Source organism: Pholis gunnellus (genome assembly GCF_910591455.1).
Source record: "Pholis gunnellus genome assembly, chromosome: 8".
Taxonomy (NCBI): domain Eukaryota; kingdom Metazoa; phylum Chordata; class Actinopteri; order Perciformes; family Pholidae; genus Pholis; species Pholis gunnellus.
This window is the reverse complement of record NC_136534.1, coordinates 12,902,823-12,926,391: the sequence shown is the minus strand read 5'-3', so window position 1 is coordinate 12,926,391 and position 23,569 is coordinate 12,902,823. Positions and strand designations below refer to the sequence as shown.

Here is a 23,569-nt window from a genome sequence, read left to right as displayed (position 1 = left end):
GTCTTCCTCCAGTGGTACGTCACAGTGGGAACCTGTTTATCAAAACAGATGGATTGAGAGAAAGCCAATGCAGCCGTAAACCACAAAAAAACGTACATTCTTACATAAGAAATGTGTCTTGTTTAAGAAATATGAGGAAGGCAACTTCAAAGTCATTGATTTTGATTGAATGACTGGGACAATATAACTAAAGTGGCTTTAAAATCACCAGATTGTTTATGGCACATTTCCTCTGATGATGTAATTAGATTTCTTAAATGTGACTGCAACATCAAGAATCAACCTATTAAGCGAGTCTGCTATCACAAGCAAGTCCTGCTCTATTGGTGAATGTTGTACAAACATAACGTTACGCCTCCAACACATACATTCCATAATATTTGGTTAGTTTTGGATCTGTTAGATACAAATGAAAACGTGTAAGAATAGCAGTATAATGATTTTTGTGTTAAATTACCGAAGCCATTCCTTCGTCCTCAATAATGCGATCCCAAACCATTCTTACTTTTGACCAAAGAAGTGATTTTAGACGCATTCAATAGCAACATTACCACATCTGTATCCTGTCAAATTTACATTTCCTGATGAGAAATGTAACAACCACCTTATCAGACAGAAGTTGACCAATGACTCGTAACCACAACAATTCAACAGAGTACTTGATTTAAAGACATACTGTCCTATAATACCCAAAGCTCAAGAAATGAATTTCAAATGAATCATCCATCTAGACAATTTCTTATATTAAGATTCAGTTTTGAAAGTAAACTCTGTTCCTTTTGTAATACAGATATTGAAACAACAGAGCTGTCCCCCCTGTTGTCTCTCCCAACTGTACTAGAAGCAAACAGAAGAATGGTTTAGACAAAAGAATTGATCCGTCAAACTCAAATCACATGCAGATATAATGTATGGACTGGTTAAGAAAGAGAAAGTAGAATATCTGTTGATCAACACAATTCATGATGATAAAATATTATGTACACAAACTAAAACACGTGGTTATATTGTAAATCCTTGTATTATATGTTATCTAGTACATATTAATTTACATTAATTTATATGTACACATTTTTACAATAATTGCAGCTAGTTTAAAATCTGTAAAAGGACTGCTAAGCTGTGTAATATACAAATTAATAGAGCTTGACTGTATTAACCTGTAATTTAAGTTGAAGACCATTTATATTCATTTAAAGTAACAACTTGTGTATTTACTTTTTTTCCGTATTTGCCATTGTAATTTTAGATATTTCTTTCTTTTTTTAAATTCCTACTACCCAGACACATAATGATTTTAATTGTATGTTCAACCTGCCGTGTTGTTTGTAAATGTATTGTTCAATAAAGGGAGAAAAAATATTTAACATCCATTGGCAATAAACTATCGCTGCTTCCCTAAATTGACAGCTTGTGGGAGACAGCATTCAGTATATATTATAAAACACTTGGAAGATTATTGCCTATTGTTTAATAACTTTAATTTCTCAGTATAAATTAACATACACTCTATGGAGGCTCAAGTGTTAGATCTGAGTAATGCTGCTCTGCACCTTTTATTAGAAACATTTGTGAAAACATGTAAAACAAGCAAATTATTCATGTCAATACTGTCACACTTCCTGTCTGTGTATGGTGGCATGTATATGGCCCCCTGGCTGTTACTGGTGCATTAAGAGATGTATGAAGTACCCCATGTGTGAAATACTCAACTGTTGCCATGGCAAAATAGTTGTTGTTTTGAAGTTTAATGAGAAAATATGCATTTCTGTGGGCGTGTGCACAGGAAACCAAACGAGTATCGCTCTTGCTGTTAAGCTGCTGGTACTCCATCGCCTGAGGACCACATTTGTAATTACTGGAGATTGCTTTGATAGATTGGACTCTTTGTCCGGTGGGCTGAGGGCCTCTCAGGAGCTGCACGGAGGACCAACAGATGTGCAGGGGCCTTGTAAACAGTGCCAATCTCTTAATCTGATGCATGGTTACATGTCTGTTACATTGATCAGGTGACAACAGCTATCAAACCCTTTTCATGATCGCCATGGTGTGTGACTCATTCATTTAATGGAATTATCTTGTAATTTACTGGCGCTGTCATATTGATTCTGTGCTAATTACTCACAGGGGTCCACGTAAAGTATGATCACATAAATCACCTTTGTGGTTGACGTTGATGTGTGTGTGTGTGTGTGTGTGTGTGTGTGTGTGTGTGTGTGTGTGTGTGTGTGTGTGTGTGTGTGTGTGTGTGTGTGTGTGTGTGTGTGTGTGTATAAGCCACAAAAGGTTTTGATACATGTTTCTTTCACATGTGAAGTTGTATGACCCAATACCTTTAAACGTGTAACATCGGTTGAGTTCCAAATAGGTGGCACGCATTAGAAGTTCCATCAAGAATATTAACATTTAAATATGGTTACACAATTAAACTAGTTGTATACATTTTAAGTCTGTATAATATAAGGTTCAGCACCCCAATCATTTTCATACAGCCCCTGTGACTCTCAGCTGGCAGATGGCACCCAGTTTGAATCCCTGTTACTGTCCCTCAGCAGGGAAAACAAAAGTAGCTTCCTCCTTGTGAAACATCCAGTAAAACTGCTACTGCTTCAAAGCTTTTGCACTTCTGGCATTTCGTAAACAACCAGGAGGTCTGATTATCTGTGTCACAGCAGGATTCTGTCACACCAAGCAACAGGACCAAATTGCCATATCCATTACCAGAATCTCAGCATAATCGTTATCTAGATAGTTGTTTCTTTTAGGTGTCTTTTCTCTCCTTCTTTAGTTTTGGGTTTAAATGCTTTTCACTCAGCACTGACAGGTTGTCAGTCCGACATGCTGTGTTGTGTGAATAGCCTCGCTTACGTGTAGGTGTCTGCTGTTGAGACGCATGAACATCTGTAATGTTGAAATGTTTTTGTGGCTGCAATATTTTTTGCTGTAATGGCGCTCAAGTCAAGTGCTTTTATCCAAGCTACAAAAACAAGATAATTGTGTTCCATCAAGGCCAAGCAACCAATCTCTCACTTACAAGTGGATATCTTTTCTCCCGCACAGACAAATAAGCAGGGGAAGTCACATAACAAGAATCAGCCAGATGAAACAGAAAACAAGCCATTGAACGCTCTGAGCTTTTGATGCTAACAAGGGAATAGAAGCATTTTCAACTGTTGTGAACGCTTGGGCTAGATTCCCTCTCTGTTGTTCTTTCCCTCTGTTTGAGTGCACGAGGAACCATTACTTCAGGTCAGTAGATGAGAGCATCTAATCATCCCTGTGTTGCTCTGAAACTAGTCTATCTTCTCTCTCTGTGTGTAACTGTGCACAAACACAACACCTGTTGCATTTGCGATCAAGCTCTCAGAGAAAACGAACATTAGGCTTCAAAACCCAGAACGGAGCTGTTTCTGTAGGGTCTTCAGACATGACAGCAAGTGTTATAGATCGGACTGCTCTGTTGCTTAAAACGTTAGTATTCGCACTTTAAAGAGAACAGTGTGGAGTCTAGCCAAGTCAGGAGCCAGCTTATGGTGTTTGACTAAATTATTCATTTTAATATTTCATTTGTCTGCAGTGAAAATATAGGCAGAGCCATGTATATTGCATTGGGAACATACTGTATGCTCTGTAGCACACAGGACATCTTCAATGCCCCCATCTGGTCGGGGTCCTGGTGGGAGTTCTATGATGTCTGGGTCTGAATAGTCTGTGTGTTTTTTTCTTGTATAGGAGCTTCTGAGATATTCCAACTGACTGTTTCTCTTTCAAATCATTTGGGTGACGTCCTTCAACATCCACAGGAATATGAAAGATAATTGAGGGTGACTTCTTAACAAGGTTTCCATTTTCTGAGACATCGTCAGTTATTTCAGCCCTTTAATGTGTGCAAGAAATTAAATTAAAGACCAGATGAATGCAAACAAACGCAAAAACACCACAAGAGTTCGTCATTCTCAACACATCTGCTGTGGGCTTCACTGGCGTCCGTCATTTAAGTGCTAACTAATCTTTGCACTTGACTTGCACTGCAGTTTGACCCGTGCAGTCAAGAGTACACAATCCACATTCAATGAGAATCTTAATTATTTAAAAAAAAATAGTGCAGAGATTTATTTTATTCCTTTTTTTTCTCAAAAATGAGGATACAGAAACGGATACAAGTGGTAGTCTGAATATGTGTCACTCAGGGCCTTTGGCCTGTGTAGCTTTAGCAACAGCTAAAAGGATAAGGCTTGTATTTGTCTTGCCAACAGATTGTGTGAAAAGACAAAGAAACAACACTGAAATGATCCTGATGCATCTTATTCCTCTGTGCCATAGAGTTCCATACTGTCCAAAACTATTAAAAACACATAATTGAGCCACACTGATGCATTGGCTGACATGTTCCTTCATTAGAATGAACATGTGCACTGTAGTTTATTTTTAGCCCACACACATACACAGTTCTGCTGCTTCTATCCATCCATCCATCCATCATCCGTAACCACTTATCCTGTTACGGGTCACAGGGGGACTGGAGCCGATCCCAGCTGACATTGGGCGAAGACAGGGTACAGCCTGGACAGGCTGCCAGAGTATCGTAGGGCCGACACATACAGCCAGACAACCGTTCACGCTCACTTCCACACCTACAGGCAATTTAGAGACATCAATAAATCTGAGCTGTCTTTGGACCAAATTCAAACCAAACTGCTGCTGAAAATAGTCCCACAAGAAATGTGCCATTTACTCTAGTTTCCTTAAAAACTACAGCGGACATCTTCTTTCAGAAAACAACAAACTTTTGAAAAAAGAAGAAGAAAAAAAACACTTTTTTTGGGGTTGTTTCTTTTTTCGATAGACATCTTCAGGAGGAACCAATGGCCATGGGGCTGAGAGCCGCAGGCTGTGGAAGTCAGAAAGTATTGAGAGACAGGCCGATGCATTATTGATGTGAAATTTGTTGACAATAATGAAATATACAATATCACTAGCTGTGTTTTTTATTGATACATTGTGAAATTAGCTAACTCTCCATGTATGTGTATTTATGTATATTCTCCAATGTATCTGGTCACCAGAAACTCCAATACCATCCCGGACGTATTTCATAATGTGTATTTGTCCCAGTGACTTGTTGCCGCTGACCAACAGGTCAAAGGTCCCTGTGCCCCATCAACACCATGAGGCTTCACTTGCATTTACAAAGAGTTCAAATGTCAACATCTGTAGTAACAACCACAGAAAACCAAATATTGGATTTAAACTGAAAGTTATTTACAACGATATCTTTAAAAAGCACCAACAAGATACAACTTATGCTATTCCATATGACGATTGTATAAATGTTATCAAAAGACTGAAACAGTTATTACACTTATACAATATACGGTACTTTATATACTGTATCTGCTGAAACACAAAATGTGAAAACATTTATAGATCAAGCATTTTTCTCAACAAGACAATTCACTTTTTGCAAAAAGAACACAATGCTGAATAAGGCTTTACGGTACATATTTTAAAATCAGCTGATCATATTGTCAACCATGCTGCAGAAAACATTTACAAACTATATTCCGACAGCAATGGTGACAGGCGACATGAATAAAAATATTTTGAATGCTTCACCTGACATTTATAGCACTTAGTGTAAATACATGGTTCTATAACATTTGATTTTAGTAATTAATTAAGTGTAGCTTAATGATACAACAGCTTGACAGCACATCGAAACAAAAATAAATCACATTACCACTTAATATGCTGTTACAGAACAATATTATCTTTATCCTTAATAAATAAAAACATTTTAAACAAATATGCATTGCTGCAGTGGCAAGATGAGAGGCATCGGTTTGACTGTTCTCTCAAAATAAAAAATAAAAAAGTCTCCACGCTGCTCTAATCTCATCCTGCGTGTGTCCAAAGATCATCAGTGGAAACGTGTCCATTAGCTGTAATATGTATAGGAAGCTTCTTGTTCCTTGCTAATGTGTTTGATACGATTCAGACTGGCCTCAATGCCAGTTTGAGGTCATTCAGTCACAACTATGAGCTGAAACAGCCGTGCAACGTTCCCCTTCAGCGCCTCAGTTTACTGTCAGCACAGTATTCCAAAGAATACTGTGCAACAAAAAAAGAAAACAGAGCAGCCGAACTGCTAGAGGAGTACAATGAGTCAGCTGAACACTGATGTTCATGGTGAATAAACGCTGGAAGCCTCAGTCATCTCTGCTTAATCATGTAGGCCGCATTTTCATGTCATTAAAGGCGTCTATCACAAAGATCGGAGGGATGAAAGTGGAAAAGAATGACACTGAAACATGACTCTCTGGTAATAAACATTCATTAACCTTCTTTAAAATTGTTCTTGATTGTGCGTGGGGCTTTTTCATCTGTAATTCGTTTGTCAGCTAATTGTTTTGGTATTCGGACCCACAACTTTACCGTTTTGGTTCACTCTCACCGCTCTCTTACTGTTGCTTTCAGCAAAGGACCAAAACGTGACTGTACACAACACCAAGCAGCAGAAAGACACCGTTAGCGACTAGCAAGTGAACATAGTGTAGCATTTAGCAGCTAAAGATACAGCAACACAGATAAAAGAAGAGTGGATACAACCATCCTGTTTCGAGTTGCCAGAAACAGACTTAAAATGTACGATAGTGTTGCTCTGTAACGGCTAAATGTGTAAATAGGAAAGTTCGTCATACAAATTAAGGGTGATTATATGTCAATGGTTACGGTTATTTCCTCTGCCCACAAGTGATCAGAAAAGTAGCTAGAGGTTTAAGTTGAAGGTGTCACATCAACTTATTGTAGTCCTTTATATGGTACCACAATTTTAGGGACTAGACAGTAATTTTACAAGCTAACAAAACTCTTCATAAAGTCATCTGTAATATTGAGCTGACGACAAAGTCTGAGACCCACACGCTAAAGCAGATAGCTGTATCTTCCCTGTTGATCCTTCTTGCTGCTACAGGGGATTTTTGGAGTCAGTCTGGTCTTCGTCAAGTGAAACACGTGATCTCTTGGATTGGGGTCACATGACTGACTCACTCGGCCAATTATACATTGACCACAGTTTGGCCATGAAAAGACTCCTCTTGGTAGCCTTCTCTGTGTGTTTAGCATCTATGTCCTGCCTGACAATATGATCATTTGGGGAAATGTTTACACAGTCCTCCATTGTTTACTTAATATGGACGTGAAGACCTACAAACAGCCTTAAAGCTTAGAGTCAGCACTTTAACCTCCTATTTATTATTGTGCAGACAAAACAATGAAAAACACACCACTATACCAATACTTTCTGACTGCACTGTAAGTGTGTTTGTTCATAGGGTTGCATCATGCATGTGCTTCATACACACTCCACGGGTGTGCATGCAGTTGTATCCTTATGCAGAGGCACACACAAGTTTGTGATCATTGTGAACGACAATCCGTGGAGAATTGTGTCTCACAAGCTTCATTATGCGAGACCAAAAACACAACCGATAATTTACAATAATAGCTGGTCAAAAGCCTACATCTGCTGACTCAGACTCCTGTGGTGGAGAACTGTGTGTCCTCAGTCTGGAGGTCATCCTGAACTTGTCCCCCCCCCCACTGATCCACGCCTAGTCAGGCCGGCGGTCTCTGTGTCGTCGCAGGAGCACAAACGGACACAGGCTCCTTTGTGCTATTGCGCGCTCTGGAGAAGCTGCTCTGCTCCAGGCCAGAGCGATAGGGCAGGCAGAAATCCCTGAAGCACCTTTTGAAGTTCTCATCCAAGAAGGCGTACAGCACGGGGTTGAGACTGCTGTTGGTGTATCCCAATGCGATGCACAGATGCCAGCTGGCCACCACCAGGAGGTTCTTGCGGTCAATATTCACCATGGTCTTGACAATGATGAAGATGTGGATGGGAGTCCAGCAGACGATGAAGGCCGCCACGACCACGAGGACCATGCGGGTGATCCGTCGCATGTTCCTGTCCTTCTCTTTGGAGCCGGAGAGCAGACGGACGCTCTTGAGCCGCAGGATCATCAGACCGTAGCAGATGGTGATGACCAGGACGGGAACCACAAAGGCAAAAATGAACACGCAGATTTTCATCACTGTGTCCCAGTACCACTCAGGTTTGGGGAATCTGAGTTCGCAAGAAGTGTTTCCTAGAGGAGTTAAAACAATTAGAATTTTAATAGAGGGCCATGTGGAGAAGCTAATTCAAGTTAATAACCCAGCTCAAATGTTCTCTTTTACGGCCCGATCACTCCCCAAAATCAACACTTGCCACTAAAGTAGCTAAAAAGCTTGTGCCTAGAAAGGGAAGTTTTTTGCAAAGTGATGGTCATTTTCAGATTTTTTTTCTTCAACAATAGAAATCTCCCCACCTTTATCCGTCACCTTGGTAACAGCCATGATCATCACAGGGACTCCGACGGCGGAGGAGAGGATCCAGATGCAGACGTTGATGAGCTTGGCTTTGGCAGGAGTGCGGAAGTCCAGGGCTCTCACCGGATGACAAACGGCGATGTAGCGGTCCACGCTCATCATGGTGAGCGTGAAGATGCTGGTGAACATGTTGTAGTAGTCGATGGCGATGACTACTTTGCACAGTACCTCCCCAAAGGGCCATGTGCTCATCAGGTACTTGGCACTCTGGAAGGGGAGGGTGCTAGTGGCAAGAGCGTCAGCGAGAGCCAGGTTGAAGATGTAGATGTTGGTGGCGGTCTTCATCTTGGTGTACCTGGTTGGTTAGAGGAATAGCACGGAGAACTTTGAACTGATTCTGAGTCACAGTCAAGCTGAACTGTTGTTGCCTTCTGCTGTGTCACAAAGAAGATGCTAAGTATGAATGACTGTCAATATAACGTTTCAAAGTGAGAAACCCATTTACTGTTTAATCTGATGCGTTTCCGCTCTAAAACCAATGATCGCCCATTTACGCCATAAACAAATCAAACTAAAAATAAAAAATGAATTTAAACGCTTTTTTCAAGATTCTTTTTTTGTACTTTTGATGGCTTTTTCGACATACTATGACTTTTCATAGTATTTACTTTTTATGACATTTTCCGACATACTATATATACTATGACTTCTTTTGACATACTATACTATGACTTTTTTGGACGTACTTTATTTTGACTTTTCATGACTTGTTTTGGACATACGATACAATCACTTTTTTACTTTGTTTTTTCTATATTTTTACGCCATTCTGGAACAAGACACTTTTGAATTTTTTCGACATACTACACTGTGACTTCTTATGACTTTTTTAGACATACTATGATATATCTTTTTTTCGGCAAACTATACTATTACTATTTATGACTTATTTTGAAATACTATACTGTGACTTTTTGACTTTTCTATGCCATACTATACAAGGACGTTTTATGACGATTTTTCGACATCCACATTTTGACCCTTTTAGACTCTTTTACGACATACTATACTACGGCTTTCTATAAAAAAATTTCGACAAACTATATTATACATTTTTAAGAAGTTTTTTGAATATACTTTACAATGATTTTTCTTGACGTTTTTCTGCTGACTTTTTTAAATTCTTGACAAACGATTATTAATGATGTATTTTCAACATTCTATACTATAATTTTCTTTTTACATACAATAGTATGACGTTTATGACTTTTTCCGACACACTATAGTATGACACTTTTTTTTTACATACTATATTATAGCATTGTTTCAAAATCAACGATCACTTTTTTTCAGCACACTATAAACTATACATTTATGGACGTTTTTTTAACATATACTCAGAGTTTTACCAAGGTTACCGTGGTTAGTACCTGGACCTTGGACACAGGGTACACGCTTTACCAGATAAGCTAACAGGGATAACAAATTATGCTCTTTCAACATACTTTACCTGGATTTTTAAGACGTTTTTTCATCGCACTATGCTAAAACATTTGAGGACATACCAATGGCGTTTTTTTACTTTTTGTCGACATACTATACTATTACTTTTTTGACGTTTTTTCGACATATTATATTATGACTTACTATTTACTATACTTTAACTTATTAAGACGTTTTTTTTATCTAATATAGTAAGATCTAATATACTATTCTACGATGACTATTTAGGTAATTTCTTTACATTATTAGTATTCTAAATATGCTATGACTTTTTTTGAACTTTTGACACTATACTAAGACTATTTTTGACATACTATACAATGGCATTTTTTTTACTTTATTTCAACATACTAAGGTATTACTTTTTTTTACATACCATATGATGACTTTTTCATGTATACTGTCAAGATTGGCAATGCAGGGAAACAGGATTGAACCCAAATGTAGACAGAGGATGAGGCAGCAGGATGAATTCAGCGATTTATTGTCAAAAAGCAGACAGTGATCAAAAGTCAAAATAGCAGTCTGACACATAGGTAACCGGCAGGCAGGATAGCAGGTAAACAGGCCGTAAACAAGAAGCTGCATTGGCATGCTGTTGATCTGACAAAGACCAAAGGGGCGTGAGCTTATGTGGAGAGTGGCTGGCGAGTGAATGAAATGCAGGTGAAGTTGTGGGCATGAAATCCAACAAATGGAAACATGTGACTAGTGGGGAGAGGATGTTAGGTGAACATGACAGAGAGTATCTACTGGATAGAGGATGTCAGGACCGGGGACTGAGAGGAGGGTGGCCTGGGGAAAGTGAGCAGGAGCTGGAGACAGGAACAGAGATCCAAGCCTCACGAAACAACATACATTTTAATGACATCCTGTGACTTTGTTTGACATTTAACAGTAACAAGTTTCTTCCTGCTCAAAAATCCTCTTAAACTCCTCCTTTATTTCAGATTTACAGAGGTGATTGGGTTTTTTTTCTTCCTTTTCTGTTCTGAACGCCATCTGAGCAGTTTTAAAGATGGATTCATCCATTAGTCCACAATATGACTGCAGTGGGTCCTATTGAATTAAACTGCAGCAACAAGCTCTACAAGGAGGGAATATATATATATATATATATACATTATATATTGCTTTGTTTTTTAAGATGCATTAGTTCAACAACACATCTACATGACTTGAATCCTCAGAATCTGCAATACATGAATTAGTACTACAGTCGTCGCTGTGGTACTAATTCCACCCCCACCCCCCTCGTGTGTGTGTGTGTGTGTGTGTGTGTGTGTGTGTGTGTGTGTGTGTGTAGGTGAGTGTGTGTGTGTGTGTGTGTGTGTGTGTGTGTGTGTGTGTGTGTGTGTGTGTGTGTGTGTGTGTGTGTGTGTGTGTGTGTGTGTTGTGAGTGGGTGTGTGAGAGAGCGGCACACCGAAACTGTGGGCAAATACATCTAAATCATAAATTATAAATTACCGACAGTTTTTTCTGACATTTTACATTGTTTAAAAACACCACTATAGTCTTTTTACTAAATAGTTTATCATGTATTTCTTACCTGACCACCCCGTACATTACAAGTACGTTTCCAAGCAGTCCCACCACACAGATGAGAGAGTAGAGAGCCGTGATACAAACGGCGATGATGAGACTTGTAGTGTCCCTGGCTGCAGCCTTGTCGGTGTCTTTGCTGTTCGAGAACACGCGCAGCGGATCCTCGGTGAACGTAACATTGAGAGGAATTATGGAGACCGAGTCGTTAAAATCACTAAAAGCGTCAGAAGGAAGAGCCATTTCTAAAGAAGTTCAGGTGAGATTGTGGCGCATGGAGAAGTCAGAGATTTCCAGAGCAGGTAGGCTACACAGGAGCGCACGAGAACTGAACGGCAAATTAGTAATGAGGCGCACAGAGCAGATTAGCGCGCGCTCTCTCTCTCTCTCTCTCTCTCTCTCTCTCTCTCTTTATTTCTCTATCTCTCTCTTTCTCGCTGTCCGTCTCTGCACGTTCCCTTTCCACAAAACAAGAAGTGTTTTCGTAATTCCTACCCTGCCCAAAGGGATACCATTTGTCAAAGTGCTTTAATTAGCTCCAGCATGTAATATTACTTATTACTTAATCGCACTGCATCCTTAATGACTGTTATCCAATAAGGATGCCTATTGTTTGCCATGGCACACAGCAGCTGATCAAACAATGCCAGTCAAACTAAATCCCATTGTTGCAGCTCATTTAGACAGGCTTTGTTGAGCCATATTGCTGCCTGCCTTCAACCCTCAGGTGGTTCTCCCACTCACCATGGCCTGAGGCTTGTGTTACTGGGTGCTCAATTAGAGGGACTGACTGTTTTGTATATTAAATGACCTTACTAAACCACAAGAGTGATGTAAGTACTTGTCAGTAGCTCGGCTGATTAAATATTTAGATGGTTTTGATAGCCTATAGCAGCAATTTAAGTGTGTGGATTTTGAAGTGAATCCTGCAAATTGTCTCGTTATCTTCTACGTTTGCTGCCTGCTAACTTGTGTTGGTATTACAGCTGAGCAAACACATTGATGCAGGCCCTTATTTGAGAAGTCTGTTTTTTGGCATTACATTTGTGCAAGCAATCAATTGAGCACTATGATTGACCTGCTCAGCTGTCACCATGTCACATAAATCCATAATTACACAGATGTTTGACTTTTAAGGCCAAACAGATGTGTCTTTTCACAATTTCCATCAAAGTGCTCATTTATCTGTAGCTGTCTGTAGCCCATTACTGAGAACTTCACAAGCCATTAGGAACATGCAGCTGATCGTGTGTCTGCTGAAATTGCCGAATGCACATATAGTGTGCAGTCTGTTTGAGAGTGCCTCTCAGGGGTAATTGTTTATTTGAACACAGCCAGATCAAAATGCTCCCGTGGCTTTGCTTGTAGCGTTCATAACTGTGGCAGTCTTTATGCACTCTGCAAAGTGACTTTTACAAAATCCGCCTTCAAGCAAACGCCATCAGAGGGACAGTCAGAGGAGTAGGGCCGGCATGCTGAACAAAAGCTCTGACGCCTCTCCTTTACTGTTCCTTCTAAAGATAGACCACACGTGTCTTCATAAGATGAAGAGCAGTAATTAAAATGATCTGGCTCATTTTAGGAGTTCAGTGAGCTCATTTGTCTTTCATTAATGAGGGATGTTTGTTTGCAGCTTCTGTTTAGATTTCTGGCCATCTACAGATGAGCCTAATTCTCAGCATGAGGAGTTTTTAGCCATGCGAGCGGCATGGATCTATGGGTGTCAGTTGGTGATTTTTCAACCATTGACCGCCACTTTTGTCCAGTTTGAAATATCTCAACAAATATTGAATAGATTGCAATGAAATTTGTATCCTAATCACTTTTGTGCTCCCCCAACTTTTTTATCTAACGACAACTTGAGATCAAAATTTTAATTTTCTCCAGATGGAGTCAGACAAAGAGAAGCAGAGGACAACAATTTGACTTTAAAATGTCGGTATGATGAAAGAGCTATATGCTTTTCTGTTACACAAAGTCTAAGGTTTACAACAAAAAAAACTGATCTGATGTAACAGATATCTAAGGGTGAGTGGTTTTGAGAGAGTGTGAGATGAAAAGGGGGGGGGGGGGGGGCAGTGGGGGTGGAGAGGTTGCATGGGTTGTTATACAGACGCCTCCCTTCACATATTGAATTCAGCCCACGACACCTCCAGAGGGCTCAGAAGTACATTCTGGTCTCGACGGTTATCTTGCCCGTATATCTACAACTCTGACACTGAAGCACTGATCACAATCTCAACAACAATGGGACTGTGGCACGCCCCGCTAGCATGAAATGACTTACACAGCAGTTCAGGAAGTAAATTCTGTTTAATTTCAGTTACAGCTGTGTGGGAGAACAGTATATGACACCTGCTACTGCTGCAGGAGGTATGATGACATACAGGGTTAGATTCGAGGGCTATCTATCCCTCTAATGAAGAGGGCTAAAAATACTATAATGTAGTGCAGGGTAGGTGCTCTCTGTAATGGCAGAAGATTGAGTGTACATGATGAGCAATTTTCTCTGTTGTTCCCCATCTTTCTCTGTACTCAATTTTGAGATGTGGTCAAAATGTGTTGTAAAAGAGAGAGAAATGGATCTGGACATACCGTACAAAAGACGACACGGACGAAATGCTGCTGTTGCTGTTGTGGTGTTTATGTTCTCCCCTGGGGGACAATCATTCACGATTCGTACAGGCAGTATGATTACTCGCATCACTCATCAGCCCAATGGAAACCTTGGGAAGCATTACGCTGCCTAACCGAACCCATCAAATTCATGGCAGGGAAAACAGAGTGCAGACAATTTAAAGTGGGCTTCATGTTGGGGTCTTGCGTCAGGATGGAGCGATGATGATGCATGTTTGATTTATAAATGATCAAACAAAATAAAAAAAAAGGCTACTTTCAGCTGCTGCTGATTCATTCAATCTTAACGAATCATTTTTTAAAACACTTACAAAACATCTTGCATCGATTGAGCTGTGGTACTTGTTGCACTCCCAGTCTCTTCATATTTTATGTGTTGCTGCTGTTATGCTTTAGATCTGCTATCCGGTTGCAATGTCTCATGCACGACAGCATTTCTGAAATGGGCTGGTATGCTCCATAACTTCTGAAAGGTCAGAGAAAAAAGGAACACATACAGTATAATATCTTGACATTTTATTTCTCCATGTTGCCTTTATCTCTCTGCACATGCAGTAATAAATGTGAGAGGAACTACAAGAAAACACGTGCCGAGGCTTTGGTAAGGTCTCAAGTTGTTTGTTCTGCAGCTGACGAAGCTGTAGCACAGCGGAGAGTTGAACCTCTGCTGGCTGTCACATTGCATCGCCAACAATCACACGCCAAGCCACGCTTAGAACATATGTCTGACCCGTTCAACCTTTATGTGTGAACTTGTGTTTTCCCCTGACTCCTGGGTAAGCACGGACTATTATTAGTTTGTATAAACACATTCGCATTAGAGCGAAATCTATGTGGTTATGTCATTTTAACCATCACACATGTTACCGTTTCACCTCAACAATGACACGTTTTAATCCGTAGCTGTGGGAGCGTGATCTTTCATCGATGCTTTTCTGCAGGACAGGATTTACGCAGACTCAAAAATAGACAAAACAAGCGTCACAGTGACACCAAGAAATAATATAATGAAACCTGACAACCCGACACTACTTTTCATCTGTAATTCTCGGGGAGCTGGACATTCATAATATTTATGGGTCACAATCCTCATGAGTGCACAAGACATGTCTTTGTCTGATCAATAGTTCTTGTATGCTTGTGACTGAATGACCACAAAATAAACCAGAGAAAAGAAGGAAGACTGGAGCAGAACAAAACAGAAGGCTTGCCCTTCACAGCATGGAGGGATTGTGCAGCCATCAACCTGATTCCTTTTAATTAACCTCGGAGATTAAGTCAAAACCTTATTAAATAAAACCTGTGTGCGGACAGTGTCAATATAGCACAGCTATTAACTGCCGTGGTGACAGAGGTAGCTTGCATAGAGATGAACAAGAACACAAGCTTTGAAGCATCATGTTCTTACACCATTTTCTTTTTGTCTGTCAGCGAAAAAAAACACAATTTCCATATAAAACGTGATGGGGCAGCGTGTACGTTTATGCGTTATTAAACTGAGAAGCCACAGATGCCCTGCTGTGTTGTTATGCAGTTGAGGTGCAGAACAGAAAGAGTCATGCTGTGGTCTGCTAATCTGTCTCACACCAAAATATTTAAACTCTCAAAGTAGTGAAACTCACATCAAAACAGAATATTTTAAAGCATCTTCTAGAAATACATGGCATGTAGCGTGTTTACATCATGGGTATTAATAATAAATACACTGTTGGTGTGATGGCTGCGACGAAGAGCTGTTTACAGTTAGATTTTTATGCATTTTAGGATTTAGGGACTGTAGGAAAATAGTTATCAGGGCGAGGGGGGTCAGAGGAGGGGGAGGTTTGTTCATTTTCAAGGGTGGTCTATATACGTCAGGAGATAAAGGGCGGATGTTTAAACTTTTTCTCATCCAACAATAAGATTTGGTTGCGAAAATATTGCTCAAGTCCATCAGCACCAAGAGCGCTGGTACCTGGGCCCGTTTCACTCATTTGGTGGCTGAATTTCTTTTGGGCTCAATAAAAAAGTATTTGTAAAAAAAGAAAATGAATTATGTTTATATGGTACACAATTGTTTTCTCAATTACGTTGTAGTTGCAAACATAATTGCTGCCCGGATTAATAACAGACAAAATGTTTCATTTAAGTACTGCATTTGGCGTTTGACTCCAGCAGTCTCTGATCCTGAGTCCTGTCTATGGTTTAGGCAACACAAGCACTTTGGTTATAGTGAAAGATCATGGTTTTATTTACATGTTGATAATCACATTGGGTCAGATACTTTCTGGAATAAACCAGACCTTAATTTCATTATTGCTGTTGTCACTACGGCAGTTATTGTATTGCAGGATTGTCTGCGACTTTTCACACACGTCTATTAACAAAATGTTGTCATTGTGTTGATATCTAATCTGATATCTAATCCAGTTGGCATTATGTTTCCTTCATAAAATTCTGCAAGTTAGTTAGTCAGGATTGTGTATTTTGTTTTAACTCCTCCCCACTGCAATCATTTTCATACAGTCTCCTAAAATCCACACATTTCTGTTGGGATCTTGTCTTTTTCCTCCTCTAACATTTCCGTGATTGTAATTGGACAGTGAAAGGGTTGGATAGAGAGTGTAACATTTTAAATTGGCATATGCAAAAATTAGGTACTTAGGATTTTATGAGTCTGTAAGCTACTGAGGTGTCGGCACAAGTGGGCAATCACTTAGAGGAAATTGGAATATTGTTATTTGTGTAGTGCTGCAGCATCCTCAGAGAGCTTTGGGCTTCTTACTGGACTTTGTGATCTTTTTCTTCATAACCACAACACCTCATGGAATAAATTGAAAATGATATCTTTCAAATGTAGAATTTGTTTAGAGTTGGTTGAATGGTTGAAAGGAAATTAATTAGTCACACTCATAGTTTATCACTTCAAACAATACTCATAGCGCAAGTGCCTCTGATTGCAAAGTTACTGATGCTTGCCAAACCCGTTTAATGTTGTTGTCTTTCTTAACACCATTAGCAATGTAATAAATCCCTCCTTGTGTAAGCTGTGAAAAGTTCTCCCTGATTGCAGTGCTAATATTTTAAACATTAGACCTCCTCCGGCATGATAGCATGTGATTGACAGATATTTACACTCAGAGGCTATCGCTGCTAAATGAAAATCTCACAGTCCCCCTCTCGATATGTTATTTTCATCTGTTTTTTTGTTTTTTTCTTTCACAGCAGTATTCGACAATTGCAAGCAGAGGATCAGCAGTTTCACTTATGCAATTAGTTATGCAACAGTGATTTGTCTGGGTCTAGGACTTGATTTGTTTTCTCATTTCTGTATGGAGGAGGCAGCCGGCACCGTGTAGATAGGACAAGACAGAGACGGCCTGTACGAATTGAACATGTGTGTAACTGTACCACACCATGTGTCAGTCATTGAATAAACAAGCAGAGTGCCCCTAGATAGAGGGAGGCTGCGGTAGGGCCAGTTTGCCATACTTTTTTTTCTCCAAAGATTTATTTTCTAAAGGTTTCTAAAGGTTCTTTTTCACGTCAAAGTCTGAGGCAGCTCCTCCTCTGAAAGAGCAGTTAGTCATCGCCAACATCCACTGGGGGTTATAGGTGATGGGCAGAGCTTCTGTCCTTGAAACATACAAAGCCTGTGCCTGTGTTTCCTGTCATACCGTGTGCTATGTGCTGCCCGTTACTGCCAACTTATAAATGATAACAATACAGAACAGAGCCGAGTGGTGATGCAGCAAGCCAATATTCACAGTCAAGCTGCTTGTTGTGTTGATTTAAATAAAGTTTGTATGAAAAATAGGAACGTCAATGTGAAATGAAAAAATACGGTTGTGACCTTTTGCACAGGAGGAGGTGGAAAGTGACTGAAGCACAAACAGTACTTTAGGACGATTGTTAGGATGAAAGTATTCGTTTGATGTTAACAGAACTGGTTTCAGGTACTATGCACCTGAAACAGCCCTCAAACTATTATGTCTTATGTAACACTGCAAAGAGGCACAGATCACATCTATTATACACGTGACCATTTTCAGTGTTCCCTGTGATACCTGCAAAAACAATGAAAATGGATTTGACTTTTGAGTGAAAAAAATAAATATAAAACTGCTGCAAGTGCAACGTTTAAAACCTTAATGTATTTTCAAAGAGTACAGGAATCTGTACAATACAAGCTGAAGTTAAGGTCTACAGGTCTGTTGAGGATTCTCATGTAGGCAGAGATGGGCAGTATTTCTATTACTTGTATTTGAAATACGTATTTGAAATACTTTTGAGTATTTTGTCATTTGTATTTGATAGGGCCGATAAAAAATCTAACGTAATTTGTAACAAAATACTTTAGAGAGGAGTAATTTTGTATTTAAAATACTCAAAATACTTTCTCCACGATGTATTTTTGCCCATCTCTGCGTGTAGGTTATTTAAGAGTGAAACGTGGAGATGAAGGCAGCAAAGGAAAAACATAAAAAAAATAAACTTAACTGAACGATGGATTGAATGACTTACTGGATGAAAAAGAACAAAAACGTACAAAAAAGTGAGAAACAGCAATGAGAGCAGATGTTTAAAGAAGATTGAGAGAAAAGTGCATTTGTACCATCTGGAAAAGAGGTAACACAAGGTGCGAGATAGCAGACCGCTGTGATCAGTGATGACAAAAAAAAAAAAAGTAAGTTGGGTAAAATGTGGTCGTCAAGGAAACAGCTGCCTAATCTCCATATGAATTCTCCCTGAAAGAGCAGCGGAGACCCTTTCCTTCAGTTCTGCCTTTTGCCATCCAGGTCTGCTGCCCTCACGGACACTTACAGGACAGTGACACATACTGTACTGACATGTTTGCAATACAGCGAGGACATCGCATGATGAGTATGTGGGGAAACTGCAGTTTAGCTGGACCCCACCTTGAGAGCCCTCTCAACCAAATAATGAAAAGAAATAAAAGTCTGTAGCCCAGGACAACACTATGCTTTCAAAACAAGGTAATAAAGTGAGTGGATAGATGCGAGGCTGATTTGGTTAATGACGAGGAGAAGCTAATGCGTGAGTGGATAGATGCTGATTTGTGTTACAGTGACGACCACTGCTCTCCAGCTAATTTGTTAATACATTTTAGTTGAGTTAAAGGCTATTTAATGTCTTCAGTGGCAAAAACGGAGGTGCAGAGTTTCATGCAGATGTGTAAAGGAAACGCTAGTGCACTTGCTTTATAGGCGCCCGCGGATGCCAGAGAAGTGCGGAAGATCCAGGTGATATTATTAACCGGCAGTCAAGCAATTTTTTGCTTCATGCACCACTGGGTAACTTTTATAGGACTGAACGCTGTGTCTCGTTCTCTTGATACATCACGGTAATGCTAGGTGATGATAAACACAAGCACAAAGAGATGTTTTACAACCTGGCAAATTCGACATTGTTCCTATAAATTGCTATGAATCTATCACACATTAAAAAACATTATTAACTATATTTGCATATGTCTGGTCGCATATTTAGCAAACAGACATGAAAGCGGTATCCATATTCTCGTCTATCAATCGGCTGGAAAGCAAATGAGCATATTTCCTAAAATGAACACATTATGAAGGATGCCTTATTAGAAAGTGGGACCAAACTCTGTAGTGTTGAAACAGATACTAAAAAACACTGAACTGAAAGAAGATGTTATTTTAACATTGGTGTCTCGAGGGGAAATTATGACAAGCTCACTACAATTCTAGTAGTCTAAAATGTGTAAGTAAAAAGTCTACAAAGTTTCAGATGATTCAATGAATAACAAAAAGAAGAAAAAAGATGGTGTAGATCCCCTGTAGTGTTGATAATGACAGCAAGGTGACCTGACAGGGTGTTACAGCTGACAGCAGCTCCTCTATGTATGTGTTTACACTGTTCCCAGATGTAAAATACAAAAGAGGAGAACAGATCTGAAACGGAGTCGTTCCGACAGAAACACAGCTAATGAGCTGAAGTGGAGTCAGTGACCTTAACCGGTCAGCAGGGTGCTTAAAGGGGAGGTCGAAAAATCAGGAGAGCATAGTGATCAAAGCGAAGAAAACAGGACGAGTGGAGTTTGAAGCCCACACATTGCAAATTAATCTATTTTCAGATTTCTCATTGAAAGTAAATGCCATTCGGGCTTTCACGGTTAACTTGAGTTCCTCTTTGTTTATCATTGTCACTGCATGATAGCTTTCAAGCTTCTGATGGACACTGACATTTGTGGCTGTCTAGAGGGCATTGCCTCATTCAGCATTGACCACGTCTCTCTCTTAAAACCCACCAGGCGATAACTTGACGGTGCGTCACTTGGCTCAATGCCCATGCGCTAGCAGGTAGTGTACTAACAGGTACTGTTGCACAGGTTTGGCCACAGCCACAGTCTGTCTCCGAGCATTAGCCCACTTCGATAAGTCAAACACTTTTTAAGATCACTTTGTGATGAATACTTCTGGTTCCGGACTCATCTGTCTCTCAATCAGAGAGCCTGTTGCATTATGACCGAAGGGGCCTTCAGGCTCCGCAAAGCAGGCGGCCGTATCAGATTTGAATGAATGTCTTCCCAGGATGGAGGGACGTATAGCTGGATGAAATTCTTGAGAGAAGAGCGGGGAAAATATGATAAGAGTTTCTGCAAATCCAGGATTGACAGAAGTTTCCCTGGCGCTAGATGATAAGATGAAACTTTGATGATGATCGTGGGTTGTTGCAGAATCAAACAGTGACATGATAAAGAAACAAAAAAAAGGGTTTATTTTATTTCAACCATGTCAACAGCACAATGTGTGCATTTTCAAAAAGAAATGAATACTTTCTGCATTGTAGAACACTGGTAGTAAATTATTATCTGTAAATACATGTGCACTATATCCATATTAAGTCTAGAGAAGGCCACCACTGTAGCAACGCAGTGAAATCAATTGTTGAACGTGGGACTCTGAGGAAAGACATAAAAGCGGGCAACAGAGCGGCTAATTGCAATCTAAGCTTCCTGTTTTCCTTCAACCACTAATGTTGGAGGCAAAGCGTTCAATGAGAGAAGGCCGGCTGCAAACCAAAGCCCTCATTAGATCCTCTTTGAGAGATTGCTGTTAGCCAGAAATCACACTGCAGTGAGATTAGTTAGCCAAGAAAACAGAGGTGAGGATGAACATTGCAGCTGTCTCTACTCACCCTGACTGCGGTTTCCCTGCTGGTCCCTACAATATCATAGGACAGTGAGTAACTGTGCCTTCCCAGGCCCCACTGGGAATGGTCCTCCAAACGGATCACAGCTTTGTTGGCTCAATACAGCCGAGATGCATCATTTGATTGTAGGGATGAAGCTGTAAATAGGTTGTATCACTGCTCTTCTGCCAAGAGTTTGATTCAAAACTTAAAATCAGAACCAACAAATAAAAACAACCTCTGTATGCAATATGCAAATGCCCGTGAATAATGCCCAAAATGTCATCTCCATTTCATAGTCCTTATCAACACCATTATCATGTGTAATGAGGCTGACGATATTCTCATGGAAATTTTGCTCCCCTCTCATCATCTGCCGGAAATTATTACCTTCTAGAGCCTTGAGAGGGTGAAAAACTGAGACAGCAGCGTCCAAAGCAGCCGGACTGCATTCACATGTAGAGTCTGTAAACACCGGGACAGGGTTTTGTTATTGGAAGCGTTTCAATTTAAGTTTGTAGTCTGAGTACTGGTGACTTATCACGTTCGAGCAGTCTTTGGCTGAATGCATGTAAACAGTTTCTCTGGAGAGTAAAAGAGGAGAAAACGCATTGGCCGAAATGCAATCTGGGCTACCGTCTGACAATGATTTAGCTTTTTATTGATTTAGAATTAGCTCGTAAACTGGCTACTTCTGCAACAATCCAGTCTCCCATCTCAAGTTGCTAATCGCACTGTAAACAATAAGCTGCACACGGAAAGGAGGTCTTGGCCCCGATATCTGCTGGCTACACCGGATCCCCAGAAATATATTTCTGATATTATCACGTGTGTTGATGGCACCGTTATCTGCACTAGTCTGTCTTAAGTTTATTTTTTATTACATTTTTAGAGAGCCACTAGCTTGGCTGTAGACCCTCGTTGTTTATGTCCAGCTACACACTACCCACCTGTCTACAACCAGACTGTGTGGTCCAGTTTAAAGCCTCCTGTAACACTAGTCATTTCATTGAGTTTATTCATTTCTTGGTAAGTTAAATGTTTAAAAGCAGTCTGGAGAATGCTTTACTTCTTTATAAGCTTACAGTAGCTTATGGTCTCTCTGTTTTAAGACTTCAGATATCTCTGTATTGACTTAAAGCTCTGCAGTTTGCACATTTCCATCTGGCACAGCTACAGACAGCGTGCTTGACGGGTCAGATCTTTTTAATGGGGTGAAAATGAGTTTTCCCCAATTCCTTCTCACACTAGAGAAAGAAGACAGACAACTAATTGTAAACTGAAAAGATGTCTTATTTCAGGGGCCGGTTAAGATTAGTGAGTGAGGAGTCGGCAGGCAGACAGTGGCAGTATCAAACAGGTAAAAAAGGTGTGTTGAGAAAGTGAGTCACAGCGACCAGCAGAGGTCCTTGAGTGTGCAGCTATAACTGGCCACCCAAAACATAATTCTATTTGCTGCAGCAGAATGGGAGATTAGCCATGGACAGACGCAGAGGTAAACACTCACTCACGGATGCTGGTTCAGTGTTTAGAACCGCCGACATAAAGCAGAACGTCTGCTGCATTAGATGATGGCATTATTAACTGTTTGGCAGTCCTAAGAAGCGAGTCTTTAGCACCCTGTCACGTAAGGCAGGCCTGAAATAAAAAGCCAACTCAGTCCAGAAACAACCATGCAGAAGCCAAATGGAGTCCCACAGCTTGCCCTCAAATGCTCTCTAGCAGACCACTGTGCAGCATCTGGTCCAGGTCATTTCACCCAGAATTACGCAACCATGCATAATATATCTGGTACTAGTTGAACTAGCCACTCCCATGGCTCCCTTTTCCCGAAAAACATGACATGACTTTTTCCAAACATCTGAAAAGTTGCAGGTCATCAAAGCTTGTTTTAAAATGTCAGACATCTTCATGCCACCAACTTTTCATTTCTAGTCAGGATGAGTGTGAGGACATATCAAACAGACAGGCATCATACCACATTCATAAATCAGTTCTCAACAGATCTAGGAGCAGCCAAAGGTCCTGGCTAATAACCACTAAAGTGTTTCCCTCTACAGTATCATTTACCCTTTATACAGCAGATCAAAGGGAAATTGCTTGGTTTGGGGACTTTGCATCCCTTAAATGAATACATTCTAAATCAAAGAGACAGGTGTATATCCAGGACGGTGATATTCCTCCTCAGTCTGACATGCTCTCGACTTCAAATGCATTTCATCCCACCACTCTTGAGCTAAGTGGTAAAATGGTATTTGCTTTTTTGAGAGCAAAAGCAAGGAGACTGAGAGGGAGGCAGTCGGAGTTATTGATCATCCATTCCCTCTCTTCCTCAGTGCATTTTCTTCGCCATTAAAA

The 23,569-nt window shown here is 40.2% G+C and overlaps 1 protein-coding gene across 1 annotated transcript; it reads right to left on the bottom strand.

Annotated features, from left to right (window-relative positions):
- Positions 1 to 7,617: 7,617 nt before the first annotated feature.
- Positions 7,618 to 11,659, bottom strand: oprd1b (opioid receptor, delta 1b; the record flags this gene model as incomplete). Its single annotated transcript, XM_079165317.1, has 3 exons — positions 7,618 to 8,147; positions 8,370 to 8,725; positions 11,424 to 11,659. The coding sequence occupies 3 exons, from the start codon at positions 11,657 to 11,659 to the stop codon at positions 7,618 to 7,620; spliced, it is 1,122 nt and encodes a 373-aa protein (XP_079021443.1).
- Positions 11,660 to 23,569: the final 11,910 nt, after the last annotated feature.